This window comes from Pezoporus occidentalis, unplaced genomic scaffold (assembly GCF_034315485.1).
Source record: "Pezoporus occidentalis ecotype Australia unplaced genomic scaffold, CSIRO_AGI_Poc_V1 ctg122, whole genome shotgun sequence".
Lineage (NCBI taxonomy): Eukaryota > Metazoa > Chordata > Aves > Psittaciformes > Psittacidae > Pezoporus > Pezoporus occidentalis.
Genome location: NW_026913016.1, coordinates 2,010,486 through 2,037,081, shown reverse-complemented (window position 1 = coordinate 2,037,081; position 26,596 = coordinate 2,010,486). Strand labels below are relative to the sequence as shown.

The window sequence follows — 26,596 nt, the reverse complement described above, 5'->3', positions numbered from 1 at the left end:
ATGGATTTAAAACAAAAACACCACCAAAGCCCAAGGGTACCAAATTGAAACTAGACACCCACAATTACATTTTCAGTAGTTAAGTTAGAAAAGAAGAAAGATAAAAATAAGATTTAGGGAGTGTGAAGGTTGTTATGGGAATATTTTTATCTGAAGTGAGTCACAAAGCCTAAAGTAGGATTTTTTTCCCTAATAACACTAGAGAAAAAAAAAAACCACAAACTTAAAAAAAAAAAAAAAAAAAAATCAACACAAAACTACCACCCCACACCAAAACAATGAGAAAGTTAAAAGCTACACAAGGTTTAATCGAGACACTGGCTCCTGCAGCATGTCAGAAACAGGCTTCCCTTACACAGGGAGGCATCTTATTAGAAAGGAGTCAACAAAACCCACCCCTCTCAACCCAGAACAGGAAAGCCACAGGGACCAGAGAAGCCTGTACAGATTTGACCATACCAGAGTCACTCTGGCAGCTTTCCTTTCCAAAGGCTGAATCCAAAGTACAAAGAAAGCACATTCTTGAAGAGCAGGAGGGGGTAAGGTGAGGTCTGACCATGGTCTGGAAGAACAGGAAAAGAAAAAGAAGGGAAAGACCACTTGTTGACCAGACAGCAATTCAGGGTTTAACATCACTGCAGCACGTCTCTACATGTCTGCGATGAGTTGGCAGAACTCACCATAAGAACAGCAATAGCAATTCTGCATGTATACAAGTCCTAGGTTAAAACTCCCAATTTATGCCATGTACAGCTCTCCTTCAAAGGAAACCTACTTCTTCCTATCTACATGAAACAGAACAGATTTTCTTTGGACAAAGCTTTTGTTTTTTTTTTTTTGTGAAAGTTTAATATTCTTACATCATAATGACAACAGAATAAAGAATTCAGATTAAAGGGCATTTGGGCTATTTTCTTTTTTTTTAAACAAAAGGTCAGAGTGTACAGTCAAAAAAAGCTCTGCCATCAACTTGATAAGGACAGAAGCATGTTAAGGGGTGTTTAAAAGTGCAATTTAGTAGCAGTCCTAAGACAACAATTTCTTTTCCTGCAGCTGTTACCCATGCTTTCAACAGCACCAGTACCACTCCACTCTGAAATCAGGTTCTGCCCAAGTGCCAGATCTCTGTGGCTTAGAGTCCTTTGCTGGTATTTTCATCAGGGTAAAACTTTAAGAGCCATAAGCAAGCCAGTGAGATTGAGATGGCTCGTGGGATCATTATGGGAAGAATGAATCATCTGCCTTGAAAATATAAATGTTTATGATTACTGCTTCTATTCTGCATATGTATTCTTGAGACACAACTTCTACATGGGTGTTGATATTTATATAATACCATAAATTTAGATAGCGAATTACAAACACAATATGCAGTCACAGCTACAAATAGCAAAGCAGTGGGACAGACTTCTCAACTATTTCTTGTTTTCTGTGCACCACAAATGAGATGCATGGCACAAGTTAAGGAAGTAGAGGAAAGAAATTACAGTTATTAGGCAAAAAAAAAAAGACAAACCATGTGAGTCTCCCCATTTTAGATGGTGAAACAGAAAGCTGGACTTCCATCAAAGAACAAAAATAAGATAAAATAAAAGCAGTCCCTGAGATTTAACCATGTCCCAGATTTAACCATGACTAAAAGACAAATAACAGATTCTGAAGTGAAGGTTTTGGTAACAGATTATTCTCGTGGGATGTTTTCACTGTCAATGTGACAAACTAACACCTGCCCTTGACAAGAAGCATTCTCACAAACAAATGCACAATGTAATCAAAAGGCTAAACTTGTTTCTAAACCTTGGCTGATGCTTTTAGTGTTCACAACACTATGGATGTACACACAGATCTATGAAAAACAGATCACTGAATGTTGTAGGAACACCATAATAATGCACCAAGGAAGGCATTCTTCCAGGAGGTCAACTAATAATCTCCCAATGCACATTAAAAAAGGTCAAACCAGTAACTCTTGGTAAACTTTCTGAACTTTAATAATATTCTTAATATCAAGATTTTGCTTCAAAAGTTAGATTTGTCAGGCAATGACTGCAACAGCAGTTACGGCTTAATATTGGGTACCTGAGGTCAGCCAGCAACCTAGCACTGATGCAAGCAGTTAACAGCCACATCTTTCTTTCTTTCTTTCTTTATTAAAAAATGCTTCTTGCATCAGTCTGCACCCTCATTTCCATTTCTCTGCTTGGGTAAGTTGGCTCAGAGAGGAAGAGACTCCTACTGCAAGCACTGCTTTTAGAGCCAGGTCAGCTATATCTTCCATTTAATTTCTTCACTGTATACGGGACTTATTGCATTTATATTGGATGTATTGTATCAATAACAGCTGGGAAAAACAAAATGTGCAATGAATTAAAATTTCAGAAGGACACTGAAATAATCCTGGATACTTAAGTTCCTCCCAGACACATCACACCAGACCACAATTTCACACAAGGGAGATACACCCTACCACAGTATTACTTGGCTCTGGTGATGGACTGACACACACTTCCTAAACAGGTAAAACATTCAGAACTCTGAAGCTCAAAAGTGAGGATCTGCACCTACTCTAGGCAAGGTCCTACTCTGTGCCACTGCTGCCTTTCTGCCACAAGGAAATGCAATTACTCAAAGCAGATAATGTTTTCACAAGGAAATGGCTACCTCAGGCAGAACAGATCAGAAAAGTGGCTTTAACAGTTCTCAGTATGTAATTTAATGATCATTTTGTTATACCGATGTTTTTCAAAAAGCATCAGTCAGGTAGAAAACATGAGCCTCTGCTTTACCGTCCACAACAGACATCATCTACAGTACTTGTTCACACTGAATTGACGGGGTTTCCCATGTGTCTTCATCTGCCAAGTGAGCCATCTGCGAAGTCTGATCCTCGGGTGCTTTCTCACCCTGGGCTATTAATAATGCATCTTCTCTTCCTCCTGCTAACTGAAGGTCAGAGCTACAAGAACAACTAGATTCATTGAGTTTGTCTGCCAAAGACTCTGCTGTAGCTGTTGTAGCGGGCTGTTCAGTCTCTGTTTCAGCTTGTGGTTCTGTTTTAAAATTAAGTCCAAACACGTTATTCCGGATGAGGTATCGAATACACTGCAAAATCACATTCCTTTCGTGCCGGATGTCCTGGGCCAGTAACTGGAAAGAAAGAAGAGATGATGATGCACATTTCCCTCTGTTGCTCTGATACAAGCCTAGAAGATGTACAGCTCTAGTCAGTAATTTTGAACATCTCTGAATTAAAATAGTTGGCTTTCTCACAGGAGTCCTGTCCTGGATACATAGGGCAGGAGACTACCTTACCAGACATAGCACAGAAAAGCCACATAATCCCACATTTGGTGTCTTCCCACTGACTGAGGCTTTGGCAGAGCCAGTGATTGCGTTTGACAGCACTACCACACAGCTTGCTGGGCTGGGCAGTCTAAGGGCTTGCTGTCCCCTTGGCTAAGGGGAGATCAGACCCCTTACTGCATCAGTTCAACTCACCAGCCAGGAATAAAATAAGCCTGACAATTAGCAGCAAGTAGTGGGTGTTCTGAGGTACTTTTATTCTTTGTTTAGGGTTTTTTTAGGGTCTTGTGTGTCAAAAACTGAACAGGGTCAGCAAAAGGCCCAGCACAGCAGAGAAAAAGAGGCGGGGAGCAGGCATTCAGAGAAAAGGCAGCACAGAGGGAGTTGCTCTTCTGGGCAGCAGCACACGTTAGTGGTCAAACACCATTTCTAGTGATAGAGGCTCATAATAGCCATGAGTCACCATGGTAGTGGCACACAGGTGTACCACTGAAAAGGACAAAAAACAGTTATGTGCCCACAGTGCACATATTTAAGCACCGCTCATTAAGCACCATTAACACACTAAGGCAGGTAGCACAAGCTGGTAACTCTCATGGTATCTCTGGATTAAGCTGATGGTTTCATTTTGCTCAAGTGGTAGAGAATCTCACTGAACATACCTATTCCTATATTAAGAATTTCCCCCCCAGTTATCCAAGTGCAGACCCAGATGACAATGTTCTCATACCATGGACTGTAATACTAGGCAACACATTCCAGTACATCAGGACAGCAAGTCTATTAGCATCTTTTACACTTCTCAGGTTATAGTGTATCTGTAATTTAACATCCCATGCATTTTTTTATTAGAAAACCCATCTGAGTAAACGATAGTTATAAATTCAAGAAAAGGACATGTTTCATCAAGTACTAGACTGGATTTAAACAGCAATAACTGGTTTAGGCTGTAATCTACTAATACAGTATCTTAAAGTGCTAAAGACCTCCTGCATCTCCTTTAACTTCACAGAAGTTCACTTGATGTTAAAAAAAATGAATCAGCCAGAAGGCTGAAGGACCTTTTGTCATTGTGAGTGTCAGCAGAACCAGTACTCTGACGAAACGAGTTTAAAGCAAGTGGCTAAATCTGCAACTACCTGATCATTTCACACTTGCAGGAGATCTAGCAAAATTTGGCTTGTAATTTCACAGAGAAGCTTTCCTGTTGCTGCAAGTTTCAACAGTGGTTTAACCAGCCACTTTAACGTGTGCATATTTCTATTTAGGCTAGTTACTACAAGGTGTTACAAGCAGCTGACACCTAAAATGGGTCTTCAGAAACCCCCCATCTGAACAAAGAGATGCACATTAGGGCAGAGATGGGACAGCATAGCCATGTTCTCTTTGCTGGACTAGGAGGAACTGCTGAATTCCCAAATGGCCAAATAACAGCACAGATGGGATGCACCATCACCCTACCAAAGACTCTATCTTTGTATTATATTTTTTAATTCAGGGATAGGTATCAGTGGCGTGATGCTATGCAAGCCTTTTATCAGCATACAGAATGGCTAAACACACATTACTGTTTGCACGGCTACAATAAGAATGCTTTACTAGTGCCCAAGCCCACTGCTGAATGACTGCAATAGACATCTGCAGGTGTTCTCCTACCCGCTCTTTTATAGCAAAAAGGGGAGGTAGGAGAATGAAAGTATCATTTCACTGACACAACATCCTTTTCATAACAATTCTACTTCCTCACTTTTTGGATGAATTCTCAGCAACGACTCACTGTAAAATTTCAACCTTGCTTCCTCAAAGTTCTTACACAATGACCATTTCTGACAGTGGCAGCCTACCTGTGAATCTCAGGCACTCCTCTGTGATTCACAGCCACAGTACACATCCTTTGACTGCAGTTTCGAGCAACATTAAAAGATAAAAAAAAAACCCCACACACCAAAATACAGTTTTGAAAATGAACTATACTGGCAAGCTACAGTTCAGGCTTCCAATGTTCTGCCAGCTTCTCTCAGCTTGTGGGACTTCATCTGACTATTTCAGAGTCCTCTTTTGCTTTGATCACCAACAACTCTGAAGAGCAAGAGATAAAGACAACTGCATGCTTAGGGAGCTACACAAAGGACAAACATTTCCTTTTTAGTCACTAGGAGCTGTAATTCTTGGCAGCGAACAGTACTATCTGCTAAAAGGACGATCAAGGGACTTCTCCCGCATCTGCAGCTTGGGATTTGCCTTATCAGGTATCTCTTGCCTAAACATCCTGTGCTGTTTCAGGGCCCTGATGTCAGTGGCACCCTGCTTTCCACTGTGTTCTGTCCAGAGCAAGTTTTCCCTTGATGGGGGAGCTTTATGCAGGCCATTCACAAAATCACAAGGGTAGCCTACTATCTGATACTGCTTCTGAGTCTTAAAAGCAATAAAAGCTTCAAAGAAAGCCACCAAGCTTTCAAATAGGATGCTCTGAACTATTACCAAAACCAGAATCGTAACACCCCAGACTACAAACCTCTTCTTAACTTTCTGAGACACCAACAAGTTCTTCAAGGTAGCAGTGCTGTCACTTCTTCAGATTGACGTAAACATGCCTACCTCATGCATATGCAGGTTGCAGCTCAACACCACTCTACAGTTTAAGGCATCAACACCCTTATCAGCATGATCTTATTGACTGCATCTGAAAAAGTTATGTGCTCCTTGGTCAGAGGAAGGCAGCTGAATAGCAAAGTCAGGAGCAAAGGGAGAAAGGCTGGAATAAAGCTGATGGGATCACTCGCAAACAAAACCTTTTGGATAGGGGAGAAGGAGGAGTAAAGGTTTTGTCCTTTGTGTAGCTCATTTTAGGCACATGTTTAAGCTGTCATCTCCTGCTCACCAGGGTACTTCTACCTGTGTATTTAAGCATCTACACCTTCTCCAAGTGAAATACTCACTCTGCTGTTAAGACACGACCTTTGCTAACAAACTGCTCTAACTTCCAAGAGGGAAGAGGAGAACTGCTCACGTATAGCACTGTTCTGGTACAAGGAGGCATTATTTTATCACTAAGACTGTTACCATTTCCAGCAGAGTTGGACGGCGCTTCGGAAGGAAAGGTAATGTTTTCTTGCTGCAGTTATCAGGCCCTCTGGGGGGACGTGCATTTGAATTTGAGCTTCTCAACATCGCTCCTGCATGTTCTGGACGTTTTTGCTTTGGGTTTCGGCTCCAAGGAACAGAAGCAGTTTGAGGCGTATTTTTGAGTGCAGGCTGGTTTTTCTCAGTTTTTGTTGCAGTCTTGACAGGGATTTCTTAAAGAAAAAGAACACACTTTCATCTCAAACTTAAAAGCCTTTTTAACATCATTATATCTCCATGCACTGGCAGTTAGTTAGCACTATTCTTGCTCACATAACCTGATGTGAAGATGTTCAAGGTTTACTTGAGGGAAGGGAGGGTTTTGTTTGCTTTGGAGCTCCTTTTAAAATACAAAGAATAATCTCCATTCACAGGGAAGAAAACAAGATATTTATATTCTGCAATACAAAAAGAAAAACAGAAGCAGTAAGAGCTGAACGAGATTTTCCAGCCTCTGCCTTCTTATCACCTAGAAAGTACATTGCTCCTGCTTCAAAAAATAGCTTGCCATAAATTTGGCTGCCGAGAAAAATCATAATACAGTTAGGGCAGAGAATTCCCAAGTTAAATTCTAGATACTCTGTAACTGTGGGTAAGCCATCCAGGGCACATAAAGCATAGTAACTACCTGCAAAATTGAGAGGCAGCAGCAGTTCCATACCATACACTGATGCATACATTCAGGAGAAGCACAAAATTCAAGTACTAGAGAGTTCACGTCTTACTGCAACACCCAGCAGTCTTCTATGGAAAAAGCCCTTAAGGACATGGAAATTTGTTCACAGGGTGAGCATAACAGCTTTTTCCTGGCACTGTTCAAACAGAATTTGAAGTGAGACTGAGGACAGGTTTCTTTTTTCTTTGCCCAACTAAGAGTAAAAAAGGCTCGGGAAATTCAATTACTCATCAATTACTAACCAAAGGCATTTTATACTCCCCCTTTAACCCAGCACATGCTGCTGAGAAAAGGCAAGCAAAGAGGAGTGAAAAAACCCACCCAGTCTTTCAGTAAACTCTTGATGCCTTCTGAAGTATGCTGGAGGGCTGGGGAGCAGGGGCATGAGATGTGATACAGGCCAAGTGGAAAAGGCCATCCCATGCCATGTCTGCACAAACGCTGTGCTATGTCCAGGTGCTTCTCTGAGACTGGGAGTTAGCACCACACTGGGAACAAGTAATGGCTCACTCAGTAACCCTAGTTAGTGCTCAAAACTGGGAGGAGGGAGCAAGGGGGAAACAAGAGGAGCAGAACAATGGCATAACCTTTTACTCCTCCCAGTCCATCTTTATGCATGGCTTATACCAGTATGGGCTGTCACTGAAAGTAACCTGGAAAGGGTCTATACCCAGACTGCAACAACATCCATAACTTTTAACAAGTTTCGCTTTTTACAAGTATAAGCCTAAAAATGAGCAGATACAAACCAGCTTATTCAGAGCTGGTAGGCAGGCCAGAAATCGAAAGGCATTTCCATAGCCAAATATTTGGAGATATAGCAGCTGAACTGCCATTACTTTAACATCTTTGCTAAATGGAAGCCACAGCTTACACATTATATTTTCTTCTGCAACACCCTTGATTTCCCTCAAAAGTTTTTTTCCTCAAGAAATTGTAAGTACTATATAGGTTCTGCTTTCAGCAGTTGGAGACGTAGAGCTACCACTGGGCTACTGCACTCATAAGTGATATATTTGTGAATACACACGGGCTGGGCAATGAGATGAGAGTTGACAAAGGACCAAATAAATACAGGAGAGGTGAAGCCTCGCCAAAGAAGAGTAATTTGTGATCAAGTTTTATCATTGCTTGGAGTCTGCATCAGCACAGTGACATAGGGTAGAAAGGGAAAAAGGGATGTACTTCTACATACCTTCAGACTCGCTGTCAGATGCACTGCCATAGTTGGCTGACAAGGAACTCAGAGCAGAGGTGACTTGCTTGGGAACAACAGTCAAACCCAGCCTCCCGTCTTCAGCTGCTGCTTCATCCTTGTCGGATTCTGCAAGGAAAGAAAAGGCAAGAAGGGTTTTTTCAGTACTCCTGCATGCCAACAGCCATCCTTGCAGGTGAATCCCTACCTCATTACTACAGAAGCCTGACATTGGGCACCACTGTTCAATACCATGGACTGACAGGAAAGCCACACATTTGCCTACCCTCTACAGATACTCGGTGGCAAAGTCATCTCCCTGCTGGTTTACAGTCCTGCCAGCAAAACTACTGTAGCAAAAAGTTTCCTGAACAAGAGCTTGAGCTTTCTAGTTCTTTCTTTACATACCAAACATAATTATAGGTTTTTAGTATCAAGTGAAGGTAAAGAGAGAGAGAGAAGATATCATAATATGTTTTGAAGTCTTATTGGATTTAGTCCTGCGGAGGCGAGGGGTGGAGGAGAATGATTCACAAGCCAGTCGGGAGAGAATTAGGCTCATTCAAAGTGAGAATTGAATAGCAAAGCAATTTTTTGATAGTAGAAGAGTTCATAGGGGACATTAAGAACCAAGGTTACAAATCAAATGATCAAATTTCAGCTGTACTTCAGAACACTTGCAGCTGTAATGCCCTGCAGAGCATTACAGACATGCAGAAAGAGAGGTATTACAGTCTCAAACTACCAAGAAAAAGAATGTCAGGAAGATAGGAGGCAAGTAACCAAAAATGCTAAAATTGAAGATACTAGGAAAACAGAGCCCTAACAGAAAAAGATTCCTAAAAATAAACATGCAAAATTGTGACAGCTTTAGTTTGAAGCAAAAGATCTGTATGCACTAAAATCTTGGAAAGAATCTAGGATGAACAGTGCAAGAATTAGCAGGAAAACTAGGAAATGCTTTTCACTAATATACTTGCATATAAATTTCATACACACAAACACACACAAAACTCCTAGAAATAGTTTGACAAACCAGCTTGTTGAAACTTCTAGGGGAAGACTGATTGCAATCTTACTTTCACAAAGAGTTGTGCCTTCTCCCATTCTTTCTCCATCTGAGCCTGTCCCACAGGAAAGCTGCCTCACTCCTTAGAAAGGTTTACTGAAATACAGACTTCTGAGATCTTCATTTTGAAATCACAAATATTTCTCTCTTCTAATGTACCGTTAACAGTTTACAATTTGTTTCACTGGAGCTCATGCTTTTGGGTAAAACAACTTTCAGATAAATAGGTGTGTATTTACCTCAACTACTTAACCTCCCTCTTTCAACTCTGAGCTCTTTTTGAGGAAGGTTGATTCTCACCAATTTAATAATCATGCCAATTTACACTGGAAGCTCATGCCGAACACAGTGGCTTTTTCTAAGGGAGAATACATAGCACCTGCATATACTTAAGAGATTATAAAAATAGCATTTACTGCAAGTTATTCCAATTTTTTTCTGTCTTTTTTCCTAGCTCATCCAAAATGTTGAGTGCATAGTGTGGTTGGGTGCCTTTTTATTAAGGTTTAATGAATTACTTTTAATTTGGTTTTTAGCAAATTAGGAAAACACATTTACTGCAATATATTTTCTCTTTGAGAGTAACACATTCGGAGGAACTGTTATGTATTACTGAATACAACTGAGTGTTTCTGGTCAGTACACACCTCAATTTTATGCCTGACAGGTCCATCATCCTACCTTGTTCCTGTTTATAAATCAAGAGGAAAAAATATTTGTTTTGTCACCTCCCATTCAATTTCTTATCTTTGAAGGAACTGACCACTACGCAGAACTTAAGTGAATGGATTATAAAAAAAAAAAATACATTCCTTCTAGAGGAAGGGCTGCTGCTGTTAGGAAGGTTTAAACACCTACACTGGAAAATCATAGATTTCAGTTGCATGTTTTTTCTGAAGTTCTACTTAACACTATGTTTGTTATTATCTGGGTAGAATAAAGACAGCACCTGGCTTTAATAATGCATAAGCAAGTACCCCATTCCTTTTCTATCTATTACAACAGCAGTTACTAGCTGTACTTTGGTATAATTAGACTTTTTAACATTAAGTAAAACACAGATGCTGTGGGGAAATAAAATTACATTTAAGCATACTTAATTTTCCCAACATGCAGAGATCAGTGGAATAAACAAATTGCATAGGGATGCTGAGTTCTTGTTCCCATTAATTGAAGATTGTTTTCAAGAAGAAAAACTCTGCATCAGACATCTTTCCAGGGGATGCATTCTAGCCTTGTTGCTAAAAATAGCTGGTGTAAGTCAGCTTACATGCCATATTCTAAGAGTACTGCATCACTCTTGACTATATTATAAATAGTTATATCTGGAGTTTATACTGCTGCCAGAATGTGGAAACAAGACATGCTCACCAAAAAAAACTAAGCAGCAATATTTCAAAGAACACACACATATGGAGAGTATCAAGAGTAACAATACAGCAAAAAAAAAAAACAGAATTAAAAGAAAAATGCTGACATTTTAAGTAATTCACTTGACTCCTACAAGGAAATCCATTCGTTTTCACATTCTAAAAACCGCAACAGGATATTTAATAGTCTTTAAAAATAATTTGATTGTTGAAGTACTTTATTCTTCCTCTGACTTTATAAAGATTTTATTTCACATTGGTTTAGCAACCTAAGCTGGCGCATGTCCTTTAGACTGTTGCACAGTATTTATGGCAGAACACGTAATACTGTACACAAACCTTATGGACACACTTTCAAACCCCTGGCTAGCAAGGAGAAGCTTCAGCATCTAAATATAGAAGAACTCAGATGCTGTTTCTTTTCTTCTTCCTGAAGTTACTACAGCGTCACTTCCCTATGGCCCAAACCACTTCCCATTTGCTGCCTCTCCCATTTAAGTGTTTTGGACAACAAAGCATTTCTAATCAGAGGATTATAGGTACAATAGGATTATTATGATAAAGTGCTTGTTAAAACAACGACAGAATTGAGGTGCTCCGTTAACAGCCCAGAAAACCTCTTCAGTTTGCTAGCCAAATATTGATTTAAAGCCAGTAATGTATTTTAAAACACATAAAGCTAAGATAAATAAGTATCCAGTGTGGTTAATTTTCAAATCCAAGACACACCCACATCCTGTCTACCAACATCTTTTCCTCTTTAGGTTAAGCATTCTTAGATGATACAGAATTGTACAGAATTCTTTAGATAAAGCACTGACCCATTCTTGCACAATAACTATCCTGGGAATTTTCTTAGAAGACCATGTCCTGAATCAGGATCAAGCTTTACGGACATTTCCATTTAAAAGTTTTAAGTGCAAGTTTTAGGTGCGAGGATGTTTGACTAACCCAGAAGTTGCTAGTTACACAAAAGATCAGAAATAACTTCAGCAGTACTATTTAAAAGTACTCCAAGTTCCTTCATCTTACCAACATCACTGCTTGCCAGAAGACCAAGAGGGTCTACATCCTTCCTGTATGGCTGAGATGCCAAAGCATGCTCGTTTTCATGTTCCTTTTCACACATGCCATTTTCTGCCCCATTTGCTTCATTTTGAGTTTTATGTACATTGTAATCGTCACCATTTTTCCTAAATTTCTTCCAAAACGGGCGCTTCTGTCTTCTCTTCTGTCTTCCTTGCTGCCCAAGCCTCTCTTCATTTCCTGAAGGTTTCCACATCCCCTTCATTTTGCTGGAGAATAGAAACACAAAGCTCATACAAATGACAAGCTATGAGAATAAACTTAACTGACATAATCAAACGGCTTAGATTTAAGACTCAGCAACACAGCATGATGCCAGGACTTACTCCAGCTCAGCTAACATATGGTGACAGACCAGACAGGCAGTCACAGCTCATCTCATTGGCAGGACAATATGACAAAGCTGGAACCTAAATGAAGAGTTTGAAGTTCATGACTTATTTTTTAACAAGGCAAAGGGTTCATAGGCTATGCAAGTTCCTTGATCTTCTAAGGTGCCAGGACACTGAGTGCTCATGTCACATTACCTAGACAGAAAAGCCAATATAGAAGGGATAACCTAAGCTTCCTGAAAATACTTATTTTCAAGCAACAGAAACTTAATTCAGCAAAGCCAGATTGCTACTCACCAGCTGCGCATTCCAACCACAAAAGACACACAAGATCTACCATCCTGGATGAGCCCCATGGTGCATTCTGCCCCATACTCTACCCCTCAGCCTCACCTACAGCATGGCAGAGGTCCAGTTATTCCTAGTCAACTGTACCACACTTGGTACAACAGCTTCTTACTGAAATTTCTATCTAGGTCTGGAGTCATGTACCTGCATGCAGAGTCTCACAGGTGTATTTCTAACCTGGTGCATTCTCACTGAGAAGCAGCCAGTGGAACAACTGAGGAAATTACAAAAAAAGCATAAAAACAGGGTGGCAGGGTGAATGGTCACTTTTCTCCGCACCTACTTTTCTGTGGTGTACCACTTAGTGACTTTCTCTCACTGATGGTTTTGTATCTCACTCTGTGGGATGCTGTGTGAACGGCTGGCATCCCTGAAATCTTGTAGCAAGGTGTTAACATTTTGTGAAAAATTACTTCCTTTAGTTTATCTGCATTCTGATGTTTAAAATGGTCATTTGGTACCTTCCATCCTTTTCGAGCTGAAAAAAAACAATGCATAACTGCATTATATTCACCTCTTCCCACCTATAAAGATTTTTCTAGACCTCCATCATACAGCCCTTCCAAGCTACCCACTTCTTTTCTTGTAGAGAAACATTCTTATTACCAACACTCCTCTCTTCCATACCTTTCCAGCCTAATTAAGTTCTTCTTAAAAATAACTGTTCCTGCCATAGCATTCAAAACGGCTTTATATCGCAACAAAACACATTTCATTCTCCAGTCATTTCATGACAGTGTCTAACACTGACTGCTCAACCCTGAGAGCATCATCCACTGTAGCGCTCCCGTGGCACAAGAGGCAAGCCATCACCTTCCTGTTCATCAGTCTCTCATCCACTAAAGGAGATCAATACTGGCTCCCAGAATTCAACTCCATTTAGACAGAGAACTGCATTTCTGAATTTGTATAACCAGATTCTAAGTTCAGGATACTGTTGTATAACCTATAAGATATTGAGAAAATATAGACTCAACTAGAGGTGTTGTCCTTGACCAAGGGTTAAAAACAAGAGTTCGATTTCCCTGGGGCCTCAAACACCCAGAAAGGAACCCCAAGGTCAGAAACACATCCCAACAAACATCAGCCTGGCACGTGCTCTCTGCTTTCCCCTCATGAGAGATATACTAGTTTTCACATCCCTTTCAGAAGGGATAAAGAGCCATGTGCTCTTACTCAGCTGTTGCAAGACACCAGACAGACAACCAAAGTGGTCCTTCTGCATCTCTAATCTCACACGTGGGGATGCTGAGAATTAGCAGTGTAAAGCACTTCAGACAACCACAAATGGAAAGCACCTTGGAAGCGTTAAGTATCTAATCCTTCCTAAATCTTACTTAGCTATTTGCTTTAATAGTACAGCTTGCAGAGAATAAGCTGCATTCTATTTTTACCTCATGCATCAGTAAATTTGCCAGATAAGCACCAATTCCAGGATCTTCACTGTTGACATACAAAGCAGAAATGACAGCTCTTTGGACAAGTCATCAAGTCTATACCACTAGCAGCTCAGGGGAAAGAAAAAAAAACGATATTTCTAGAATCAACCACTGTTAAAGGTCACTGAGTGAAAGCAAACAACCTGTAATTTTAAGGACTCTTTTTCCAAACAATTTTCCAGATATAAAGTCACTAACAAACATAACAGTATGGAATTGCTGATTGACATTTAAGACTACATAATGCATCTGACTCACAGCCACAAAAGTTACCAAATAAACCTGTAGAGATCAGTTTGTTACTGTGATAAGCAAAATTCATCTTTGTTTGTAAGAATCTCCAAACATATTACGTGTTTGCAGCTTTAGTCTCAGCGCCCAGGTTTGGTTCCTTGGGCCCAAAGGACTTCTGCAACTTTATATCCTATGAAGGAAGCTTTACTTTCTTCAGACTTTTATAAATCTTTCCTTCCAAAATCATGAAAGACAACCAGCTAGAAGGGGTGGATAAATGGATCTTCTGAAACCCACACTGCACTAATGTAATCTGCACTATCACCATTTCACAAATTATACTAGCCTGACATGAACCTATTCTGCACTGTTTCAACCACTTTACCACGGTGCAAGTTTTTATTGCTTTGGTGTCATCCCTATTAAGAAAACAACCAAAGAAAGCCCCTAGGCAAGGTCCAGCTTCACTTCCATGCAGCAGTAAATGGTATTTAGCAAGAGCCCTTAGGACTGAGTCTGCTCCTGCCTTCCAGCCGAGTTGCTCTAGTTTAAATAGGTGACATTCTGTGAGCACAGATCATTATAACGTTTTTTTTTAAACAGCCTTCCCACAGGCCCTAAAGTAGAGCTAATGAAGTTAGCTGGTTCCAAAGAACATTGACACTGATGAGAAAAGAACAAAGACCATGCCGGAAAGTAATTTCCCAATCAAAGGGAGAGAACAGATACAAGTTCAAGAGGAGTAAGTATTAAGCTCATAACAAAGGTAACAGGTAGATAAAGATTACGGAGGGTATAAGAAAGAAGTGGTACTACTTAAGCTATGGAAATTAAGTTAAATCTTCCTCCCCTCTTCACCTTATTACTTATTTATCACCTGAAAGGAGAGAGTAAGAAGCCATATCCACTAATAAAAACTCCCTTGGCCATTTTCAGGCATTAAACAATTAGATCATCTGTATTCATTATGCTGCATGACTTCTGTCCCCATTATTCCTTCTTCAGAGACCAAGGTTACACTGATCTAATGAATGGCCACTAGAACATGGCTTTCTCAAACAAGCCAGAGTGCAAAATTCAGCAAGAGCATCAGATTTCTAATACAATGATTGTTTAATTTAACTGGACTATGAAGCACTGTAAACAAAAGAACATTATATCTGCAGTTTGTCAAATGACCTGTCCCCATCAAAGGGCAGCTAGATAGTGCATAGAGTGGAAGCAGTAAGTGCTGGGAGACCACACCAAGAGAGTGTACTTCTGCACTCATGAGGAGAAAAGTAACTAGCTTGTTTTAAAACACTTACCCAAACTGCTGGGTAGTCAGCACTTCTCCCCTTTCTTCCTTTTGCATCTGCATCGCCTTCTTCCTTTCAATGTTTGCCGATGTAGGAAAATTTCTAGAAGGAAAAACAAATTCACTGGATCTTAAATGATTCATTGTACTATGCCAATTCCCCCTTTACCAAACCAGCATCCTCTATAAACATAATAAATCTTTTAAGCATTTCATGGAAGTTTAGCAGACTGTTTCCTTCTCTAAAAAGGCATTGGAAAAAGGTTAGGAAAAGAAACCTGAGTTCACTTGGGCTTACATATTCAGATTATCAGAAAATAAATTATATCAAATTGGCATGATTAGATCTACCAAACCGTCAAACAAGCTACAGACAAACAGTGCAGTTACACTTACAGACCCTCTGCCTATCCCTACATATAACAGCATGATTTAATCCTGCAAGTTGATTTCTATGGTGCTTCAATTGGAGTATTTGAATGATCTTAAATGGCACAACATGCCTCTAGCAAAGCAACTGCTGGGTTCTTGTAATATAAAAAGAAAGCTTGTAAGAACAACTTCTGGGTGCACAAGATTCCTCTAATGCGTCAGTCAATGAAAAGCACACAAGTTTCCTCTCAAGCAATATTCAGTATTGTGCTTGCACACTGACCTCTAGTTCACCAAAATTACTGCCCCTTTTTAATTCAGCTTCAAGAAAAATTGCTAAGTCATGCAGATCAAAACAAATTTGCTGTTATAACTATTTCCCAAACCACCCCTCTTCTATTCCCCACCTCCCTCCGCATCCCTCCCTCCAGACAAACACCACGCTGGTTCTAACATGCAAAGGCTGCTGCAAATTACCAAAGCTCAAAAATGGCTCTGCTAGTTGCTCTGTAAACATCAGTTAGCTAAATCCCAGTGCTTTGAGATACAGGTGGCAAATGAGAAGCATATGTGCACTATCACCACTCCCCTCAGCTTCTGGATAGAAACACAATGTGTGTATTTGATAAATCTATTAAAATGGAGTAATAAGAAATTCAGAACAGCTACTCACTATATGCAGTTATCAAGAAGGATACGTATCCGTCTCTAAATATTTAATCTTACCACATGCATATTCTCCATTTTATAACATGAATGTTAAGTGTCACATCAATGCAAGACAGCTTCAACCACGTACCAAGAGAAAAAGATGAAAGCATTTCCTATGGGACACACCTAAACATGCTACAGAACTTGTTTCCTTTAAGAGGATGTGAACATGGGGTGTCAATGTCTATTTTCATTGGATTTCTCCTGGAAATCCACCATACAGCAAAACCGAGCATAGGGATGGGAAGTTTTATCTCCACTGTGCCCTGTTAGCTACATTTGCTGATCCATGATACTACACTCCCAGCACACAGCAAGCATGCAGTGAATTTTTTAATCTTAAGAGCTTCGCACTGGCAAAGACTCTTATGCCTGGCATCTCTCCACAGCTTTAGGACATGATGCTTTCCTTCACACAAATAAAGCTCACAAGACAGTGAACTACAAAATAAGTAGTTATGCTCAGAAAAGCCTCAGGTTTGTCTTAGAATTTCTTTTTTCTTTTAAAGACATAAGGGAAGACCCTTAATCCTGGAGCAAATGAGTCTTCAAAGTGCTCCTGTAGTTATGCTGATTAAGGACATATTCAGACATGCTCTCGCAACACGATTTGAGATGTAACTGCCTCCCACTTTCATTCCTATGAGTTACCACTCCCTCCACCAAGCCACCATAATGGACGTCATGAATGCTTTCAGTTCAATTCATTGCCAAGACAGATTTCTCCTAAACCACCCTTCCAGTTGATACAGGCAGTAACTAACAGCTGATGAGAGCTCAAGTTGTAAGTCCAAGTATGCCTGCAACAGCACATCTGAAGCAACCTGTAGTGGTTGTGTTCATTTTCCCCAGCTCTTCTCAAATGTTAAGTAAAACGTTAATTTTACTACCTTTACCTTGTGCAGAATCTGAACCTATTTTGACAATACAGGTGCAGTGTTTAATTTCATTCTCAGTGATCACACAAGCACCTGCTAGTTTATTCTTCTATCTAAGGACATGGTGGGCAGTAAGCTCTAGATGCGAGAGTCCACAGGTCACCAGCCTCCATTCAAGGTAGGCTGGGTTCACTCCTCCATAGATGCTCTGCTGTGTGAGGATGAGACTAAGCTAAGCCCACCAGTGGATCTTGGCCAAGTCAACCCCAGTTGTCCTGCAAGGAGCAAGTGGACCAGAGAGGCATGGACCAGAGTTACCCACCCACCACAATGTACCAGCCCCAGTGCAAGTTCACAACCCATCAGGTACCACAGCCCCAGCACAAAGGGTCTGTGCACCTTCTAGCATCAGCTAGATTGACCCATGGAGGCAAGAAAACGCAGCTGGACCCTAAATGGAGGCAGATGCCTACAATGGAAACATTACGGTCTTGAGGTACAACTCTATGTCAGACTTTGCAATTTTCACTATCTAAGGACAGCAACAAACTACTCAAGAGAGATCAAAAATCAAAGAGAGGAATTTATTTATTTATTTTAATATACAGAGGATTCTTATTCAGGAAGGCTGCTCCTGAGCAGAGGTGTGACAATGCAGAAGGAAGAGCCTATACTGAACTTCTCCACATAAAAGGCCAAGTGTTAAAATCTGATGAACTGACTTGGGTTTGAATCCTTCTCAGAAGACATGCCCTCCTCCTCTCCTAACAAAATGAAGTTCTTAAAATGCTACCTACAAACACCACTGAAGTAGAAGTGCTTCTTAGTGAATAGGGCTTCCCCCAGCCCCTGGTAATGAGTGCACTAGCCAAAGTTATACATTTTTTATAAGCCAGCGTACTCTATCTTGCTCACATCAACATCACAGTAAATTAGCTCTTAGCAAACAGTGGAAAACCAGAGCTTTGCCAATGTGTAATAGAAGAAAGACTTGTTTCTACGGCAGTTTACACACTTTCTGAGTAGAAACCTATAAAAGTTTATCACCTTTATAGGAACAGCACTAGGATCAAATTGCCTCAGTAATTTCTTGAGCTGGTTTTGATTGCATATGCACAATCAACAGCAAAGGGGACATGACAGCCCAAAGGGAACAAAGATGACCCAACACATAGCTGATAAAAATCTTGGTTTAAGACTTCCAGGCATTTTATCAGGCATTGCATCTCTACAGTGATCTTACCATATGGTAGCTGAGGCAGTTTTACTGCTAACCCATCCCTGAAGTAAATTTCAGAGTAACTTTACGGTATCTAAGTTTACCTTGATCTACCAACACATTCCTCCTATTTGCTTCATATTCTCTACTTTTACTAGGTGGCAAGAAATTATTTTCCTTATTACATATTTAACTGCTACAAACACAACACCAGGGAGGATTCCAAGCTACTTCAGGATTATCATTATTCAACTAGAAAACCACAAATTAATTAAAAGTGGTGTGGTTGACAGTACTGGCCTTCATTCATTAAGCACATGCTCAGCCTATGAGATGTATTGCAAGGAAATACAGCAGTCAATCCCTGACTGAACAAAGAAAACCAAGTAGGTGAGAGGAGGGGAAGAGAGGGAGAATTTACAGGCAGCACACAAGATCAAAATGATCCTCCAACGTTATATTAGGACCTGAGCAAAAATAAGTTTAATGATTCTCTTTAACACCAGAGTACCCTTGCCACATTCTAATAACCTTTGCTCAAGAAGAGCTGGATTAGAAACAGATGGGCTAGAAAGACAGATCTCACTTGGGAAAAAGTGAAGACAGTAACACCTCATTCTGACACATCAAGGAAATGCTCTGTAGATACTTCCCTTCGAGCTTGTGTTTAAGAAAAAATATGCTGAAAACAGCACATTTCTCAACACTTGGAAGGGATGGGACAAATCAAAACACGAAAAGTGATTGTTATCACCAAAGTTGATGTCAGACTTCACAACCATCTGTCTGCAAAACATAGGGGAACCCTGAGATTCTGCAGAATTTCATCTCTATTGCTGTTGGCTTAATTAGATTGCCTGGCTCAGCAGGTTCAACAGGCCACAAACCATTAAAGAATCTTTCAGGTAAGCAGAGGCATGAAGGCTGCAGCAATGAACAGGACACTGTACAGAATCAGGGAAACAGCATTCTAGCCCAGCATACTTCATCCAGAGATACTCACTCCTTACCAGCTCTCTCCCTTCTCTTCCCTTTACATCAGTTAGGTGCTCATTAAACACAGACTCTTTCTAAAAGATTTTAAGCAGGATACACAACTGAGCAACACAGCAGCTAATTAAGAAGAAAAAAAAAAATAATCTCAACTCTAAGTAATTATTTATAGCAGCTGAAAGAACAAGACAGGATTGTTAGGCATGCAGCATGGAAACACACATGTTAATTCATGGCAACCTAATTAGAAACAAACTACTAATGACCTAAAAAGATTCATTCTCAGCTCTGACTGGAGCTTCTTGAAAGGAAAAGGCTTTTTCCTGTCACCATAAACCAAAACCGCCTAATAACTCAGTCTCCCTCTGGTGTCCTTTTTTCCCTGTACAATGCAACATTTACAAGTCAACAACAGACCTTCAGTACTAAATTGATGCTTTGCTGGCGACCCAATTAATGCTTCACAAAGGTTTCAGCTGGGTTTCTCTCCCCTTTTCCTTTTTAATTAAAAGAAAAAAAAAAGGCAGGATGCAAGTACAGTTTTTCTTGCTGTACAAAGAGTAACAAAAGACACCCAGGTAGTCATTCTACACCCATCCATTATAGCTAACTACGATGCCCACAGGACTGAATATACCAATATAAGCCACAGCTGCTCCACCTAGTGGCACTGGCTTAGAAGGTACCAATCCCATACTGCATTTTTTGGTTGTTGGTTATGACTATTGGACTTTCTTTCCACTGATTTTACTGCACTGCAGTGAATAAAAGCTTTCAGCACTGTTGCACTGCAGCCAAATTATACCTACCTGTAAAAAAAAAAAGCAACGGTATCCACCATGAGATTCTCTAGAAACTCAGGAAAAATAATCTCAGACAGAGCATCATTCTTACAATTAACTGCAGATAACTGTTGCTTTGTAGATAAATGTTGCTTTGTAGATAAAATGCTGCTCTGACTTGCAGAACATACTCCCCAACAGTATCGAAAACATGACTGGACATTCAGATCCTGCTTCCCTAACGTTCTACTATATAGTAGTGCATGTACCGACACGCACATCTTACACGTAATTTCAACACTTAAAACTTAGCATCAGCCACTAGAGAGGAACTTTCCCAAATGCCTCGCAAAACAGAAAATTGTATAAAAAGTTGAAAATGAGCAGCAAAGACTCTGCACGCAAGCACTGATGTTCTTCCTTAGAGCTAATGTTAGAAAATTAAATGTAGGCCATCAGACAGACAAATCTAAGGACATTTTTGGTTTTTGCTATCCCTGTTAGCACTTCATACTGTAAGTTACAGAAGTGGCAAGTATCACTGTTGGGGGGAAAAAAAGGATAACAATATGTAGACCACAAGCATATAAAACCCAAGCCCTCAAGTATGTTATGAATAGAAGGAAAACTTGGAGCCAAAAATAATCTTATTCCAAAGTTACTCTTGCACATATCACAAGCAGTTTTCATCTGGTTAACAGGTTAACCATGTTTAAACATGGGAAGTTTGAAAAAGCTGAAGCCATGTCCAACAAAATGTTAAAACAGGGATCAGCCTACATGGGGAAAAATTTTGCTTCTCAATAGAGCAAAAAGTGACACAAGGCCATAAAAGAAATCGCCTCCCATACAGTCCACTCATTCTTCTGTCAAAGCCACCATGTAAAAACTTATTAAGGGAAGCCACAATGAGAATTTTCACAATGAGAACAATCAGCTATTGGAATATAATATTCCCTTCTCCTCAGGGCAGTGGTGGATTCCCCAACACTGGGCAGGGTGCTGGGACATCTTGTTGAGGTCGAGGTCATGCTTTGCCTAGAAAGGTTGGACCAGGTGACCCCTCAGGTCCCTACCAACCTGGTATTCTATGATTCTAGAAGTCAGGTTCAAAGCAAGAATGCATTAACACTGCTTTCTGACATAAACACAAGCTGGATTCATCATTATGACTGCATCAGGCAACTAGGTTTATTTTCATTTAAAGAAACCCTTGAAACTGAGTTTGTATCACTTCCCACACTGTATATAGGACTTCTACACACAAAACCAAAACCTCTGTATGGATCACTTACAAGACTATATTTTAAGTCAGGAAAAGTAGTAAGGAAAGCCTACAGCATCTTTCGCCTGCTGGAAAAGGGTAGATTTTAATCTGTTCAACTCATTTAAAAAAAAAAAAAAAAAGAAAAAAATCAGTGGTATAAGGCTTATGGAAGTACAGTGTGATTTTTTAACACTTCAACACTGGTCAACAGAAAAAAGCTATACCACCATGAATGAGAAATAATGAGAAATACTGGCTACATGGTAACTTTACCTTACACCATAGGTACAATGCAAATTAAGAGTACCCAAAACAGCATCATTCACAGATGCTGTTCTCTTTCAAGTAGGAAAGAAATAAGCAATATGGAAAGTATCTGAAGGGGGCCTATAGGGATGCTGGAGAGGGACTCTTCATTAGAGACTGTAGTGACAGGACAAGGGGTAACGGGTTAAAACTTAAACAGGGGAAGTTTAGGTTGGATACAAGAAAGAAATTCTTTCCTGTTAGGGTGGTGAGGCACTGGAATGGGTTGCCCAAGGAGGTTGTGAATGCTCCATCCCTGGCAGTGTTCAAGACCAGGTTGGACGAGGCCTTGGGTGATATGGTTTAGTGTGAGGTGTCCCTGCCCATGGCAGGGGCGTTGGAACTAGATGATCGTTAGGGTCCTTTCCAACCCTAACGATTCTATGATTCTATGATTCTAAAAATCTCAAAAATTAGGAAAACTCCCTGTTGGGGTATACTTGCACAACAAGTCACCTGCAACAAGCTGCAGAAATTTTCACACAGCTGGAGGTACTGCAATCACAGCCAGTGTAGTAGTTCCAGATTTCTTAGGTATTGAAAATCCACCAAGCAAACACACACATTTCTGACCTAAAATGTCTCAGAGATCAGGCTAAAAGGAATGAGTTGTTCACCTTACCTGGGGTACCAAATCAAACATCTAGGAAATCTACTTCCTAGATGTTGGTATCTTGCTTTCTGTTATAAACATCCAAATGATTATAGTATCTACAGCTCACATCCTCCTGGCTCAGGCATTCTGACACAGAACACCATCACAAGAGTTTTGCAGAGTCCAAGGAACAGCAGCAGCCAGCATGTGCTGTTACTGCCCTTTAGCTGTCATCTAACAATCATACAGGGAAAATATAGTAAAACAAATTCATAGGTCATAAGCCTTACTCACTTTTTTCTTTCTTCTCTCCATTTAGCAATCTCTTCTGGACTATCCAATTTTATTCTTTTAGCACCAGGTGCATGTGCCTAAGAAGAAAGTATTTCATAGGTGTTTAAAAGGGGAAGGAAAAAAAACATACATGGAAAAAAGCATCATTCTCTCAAACTATAGCAGTATTGCACTGTTTACATCTCCAAAATTGGTGAGACACAGTGATAATAAACCCATTTAACAAAGTCATAGCTTTCAACATATTCTCATCCACAGTATTGTCTTGCAACAGATTCTAGTCAGAGGTGATACATTTGCCTTCCAGAAGGATGAAAGCAAGCCTCTGAAGAGCAAAAGGGTCTACAGTAAACATCGCACAGATCCATATTCTGGACCCAGGGGGATACCTACATTCTTCCAGTGTATCTGAACTATCTTCTCGTGTGCACTGAAATTGCAACCTTCTTCTGTGCACTGCAAGACAAGGTGACGAATTTGAGACACACCGAGTTATGCAATCAAATTATAAACAAGCATTTGAGCACTTAAAACTCAGTGCCGGAAGCCTGTACATTTAGCTACACAGAACTTTTAAGCTACACAAAGGTGTTTGTAAAAACAGTCAGAAGGGATAACGCACTTTAAATTTCATCCTATCTTAGAATAATCAGTGAAGCCAATGTATCTGAAAAACGGAGAGAATGTTAACCTAAGAGAAGGATTTGCAAGACTCCAATTTCAAATGTTGATACTTCTTTGCAGTAAAGGAGTGGATTTTAAAATATGTTTTCCACAAAGTTTTTTCACACAAAAAAATTTTATGCTATACTGATGTCAATGAGTTAATTCCTACCATTCAGCAATGATCCACAAGACAGACATTAAAATGACTTCAGCAATAAAACCAAAAATACAACTGAGACCTCCCTTACACACAACATTCAGAAAAAAATCTTCTAACATTTTTTGCAGCTCTGGAATCTCTTTGCAAAGACTCATTCAAAGAGTGACTACAGCTAACTACTTATCAGGGACAGAGTTGAAACTCAAAGTGTAAATAAAATAAGCCGAACTCATCAACCTGTTTATGCTGTGAAACATGTTCATCGTACTTCTCCTGGTTTTTATAGCCACGGTCACAGGTATCACAATAATGAGTGAAGACGGGTTCTTTTTTCTTTTTGTTCTGCAAAACAAAACAAAATCAAAAAATTATGAGATCATGTCAAGAATACAGTTACAAGACAACAAGGTATTCATGGCTTTAATTAGGGACAAAACACTTCCATGAGTATTTTTGTTAATAAAGCCATCAATAAAACATGTTTCAACATTTTCAAAGACGAAAATGAAGTTCAAATCACTTCTCTTCCAAACAAAGCAACCTGCACTCAGCTCTTTCCACTACCATCTTTCCATCAACTGTAATTTCTGCAAACATACCATAGAATCATAGAAGAGTCAGGGTTGGAAAGGACCTTTAGATCATTTACTTCCAACGCCCCTGCCATGGGCAGGGACACCTCACACTAAACCATGCCACCCAAGGCTCTGTCCAACCTGGTCTTGAACACAGCCAGGGATGGAGCATTCACAACTTCCTTGGGCAACCCATTCCAGTGCCTCACCACCCTCACAGCAGATAACTTACTTATATCCAATCTAAACTTCCCCTGTTTAAGTTTTAACCTGTTACCCCTTGTCCTATCACTACAGTCCCTCCTGAGTAGTCCATTCCCAGCACTCTTGTAAGACCCCCTTTCAGATACTCAAAGGCTGCTATGAGGTCTCCACACAGCCTTCTCTTCTCCAGGCTGAACAGCTCCAACTTTCTCAGCCTGTCTTTGTATGGGAGGTGCTCCAGTCCCCTGATCATCCTCGTGGCCCTCCTCTGGACTTGTTCCAACAGTTCCATGTCCTTTTTATGTTGGGGACACCAGAACTGCACACAATACTCCAGGTGAGGTCTCACAAGAGCAGAGTAGAGGGTCAGGATCACCTCCTTCGACCTGCTGGTCACGCTCCTTTTGATGCAGCCCAGGATACGGTTGGCTTTCTGGGCTGTGAGGTCACACTGAAGCCGGCGCATATTCAGTTTCTCATCAACCAACACCTCCAAGTCCTTCTCCACAGGGCTGCTCTGAATCTCTTCTCTGCCCAACCTGTAGCTGTGCCTGGGATTGCTCCCACCCAGGTGTAGGACCTTGCACTCGGCATGGTTAAACTTCATGAGGTTGGCATCAGCCCACCTCACAAGCATGTCAAGGTCCCTCTGGATGGCATTCCTTCCCTCCAGGGTATCAACCGAACCACACAACTTGGTGTCATCGGCAAACTTGCTGAGGGCGCGCGCAATCCCACTGTCCATGTCAGCGACAAAGATGTTGAACAAGACCAGTCCCAACACCAATCCCTGAAGAACACCACTCGTTACTGGTCTCCAGCCGGACATTGAGCCATTGACCACAACTCTTTGTGTGGGGCCATCCAGCCAGTTCTTTATCCACCGAGTGGTCCATCTATCTAATTGATGTCTCTCCAATTTAGAGACAAGGATGTTATGTGGGACAGTGTCGAATGCTGGGACACCACCCACTAGACCAAGCTGCTCCAAGCCCCATCCAGCCTGGCCTTGAGCACTGCCAGGGATGGGGCAGCCACAGCTTTGCTAGGCAACCTGTGCCAGTGTCTCACCACCCTCACAGGGAAGAATTTTTTCATAATGTCTAATCTAAACATACACTCTCTCAGTTTAAAGTCATTCCCCTTTGTTCTGTCACTCCATACCCTTGTAAACAGCCCCTTTCCACCTTTCTTGTATTCCCCCATTAGATACTGGAAGCCTTCTCCAGGCTCTCTCTCTTCTCCAGGCTGAATAACTCCAGGCCTCTCAGCCTGTCTCCATAGGAAAGATGCTGCAGCCTTCTGTTTCAGTGGTTCTCTGTGGCCCCACTCCAACAGGTCCCTATCTTTCTCGTGCTGGGGAATCCAGTCCCTACCTTTGGTTTGTTCTTTTCTTCTGGATGATGTTTGCCTGACCCAGCCCCTTGCTCGCCTTGCCATTTCTGGGAGAAACTGCCGTTTCCACCTGCCAAAAAAGTTGAAAAAAAAAAACAGTTATACATGCAGCTAATAAATCACAGCCCCTGCTGTGGCGTGGAAGGAGCCTGAGAGACAAACCAGTGCTGCACAACCAGCAAGAACAGCAGGTCACGCAGTCAGAAGGGAAGTCCTCCACCCTCCATGGGTCAGGGAGGTCCCTACCAGCGAGGGACTGTGAGGAGTTCATGGGCCCAGGAGACTATTTTCCGCACGCCCCTCACCAGCGTACGGGCCTTGCCGTTGCTCTCCGTAGGCCGGGGGGTACCAAGCGACGGGAGGCACGTAGCTCTCTGTCTGCGAGTAGCGTTCGCCTGGCGGGCAGCCCTCGGCAGGTGGGCAGCTGTCGGCCGGCTGCGAGTAGCCGTCGGGAGGAGGGTAGTGCCCGCGGGGGGGGAAGGCACCCGGAGGAGCCCAGAGGCTGGGGTCCCAGGGGGGCGGCGGGCAGAAGGGCGGCGGGGGGAACCCCGGCGGCGGGAACCAGGAGAACGGGTTCATGTCGGGCCCGGCGCTGGCCTGCTCCGCGGTGCGCTCCCGCCACCACGTGGGGCCACCCCAGCGGCCGCTACAAAACGCGTCACTTCCGGGTCTCGGCCGCGCTCCCTAAGTCTTCCCGAGTAGCGCAG

At 41.3% G+C, this 26,596-nt stretch overlaps 1 protein-coding gene across 1 annotated transcript; it reads right to left on the bottom strand.

Moving 5' to 3' along the window:
- Positions 1–1,967: 1,967 nt before the first annotated feature.
- Positions 1,968–26,588, bottom strand: NUFIP1 (nuclear FMR1 interacting protein 1). The gene is made up of 10 exons (XM_062607382.1): positions 26,195–26,588; positions 25,871–25,959; positions 23,953–24,057; positions 23,283–23,345; positions 22,890–22,966; positions 15,483–15,575; positions 11,769–12,031; positions 8,298–8,426; positions 6,367–6,599; positions 1,968–3,147 (listed from the first exon to the last, which is right to left on the bottom strand). The coding sequence occupies exons 1-10, from the start codon at positions 26,466–26,468 to the stop codon at positions 2,806–2,808; spliced, it is 1,668 nt and encodes a 555-aa protein (XP_062463366.1). The 5' UTR covers positions 26,469–26,588; the 3' UTR covers positions 1,968–2,805.
- Between the last annotated feature and the right edge of the window lie 8 nt (positions 26,589–26,596).

What these genes read in the sequence shown, in the direction of transcription:
- NUFIP1 (XM_062607382.1), bottom strand. Translation starts at nt 26,468, where the DNA reads ATGAACCCGTTCTCCTGGTTCCCGCCGCCGGGGTTCCCCCCGCCGCCC. An exon ending in ACGGCAAGGCCCGTACGCTG is followed by an intron (nt 25,960 to 26,194) that starts GTGAGGGGCGTG and finishes CTTTTTTGGCAG; the next exon opens with GTGGAAACGGCAGTTTCTCC. An exon ending in AAGAAAAGAACAAACCAAAG is followed by an intron (nt 24,058 to 25,870) that starts GTAGGGACTGGA and finishes TTTGTTTTGCAG; the next exon opens with AACAAAAAGAAAAAAGAACC.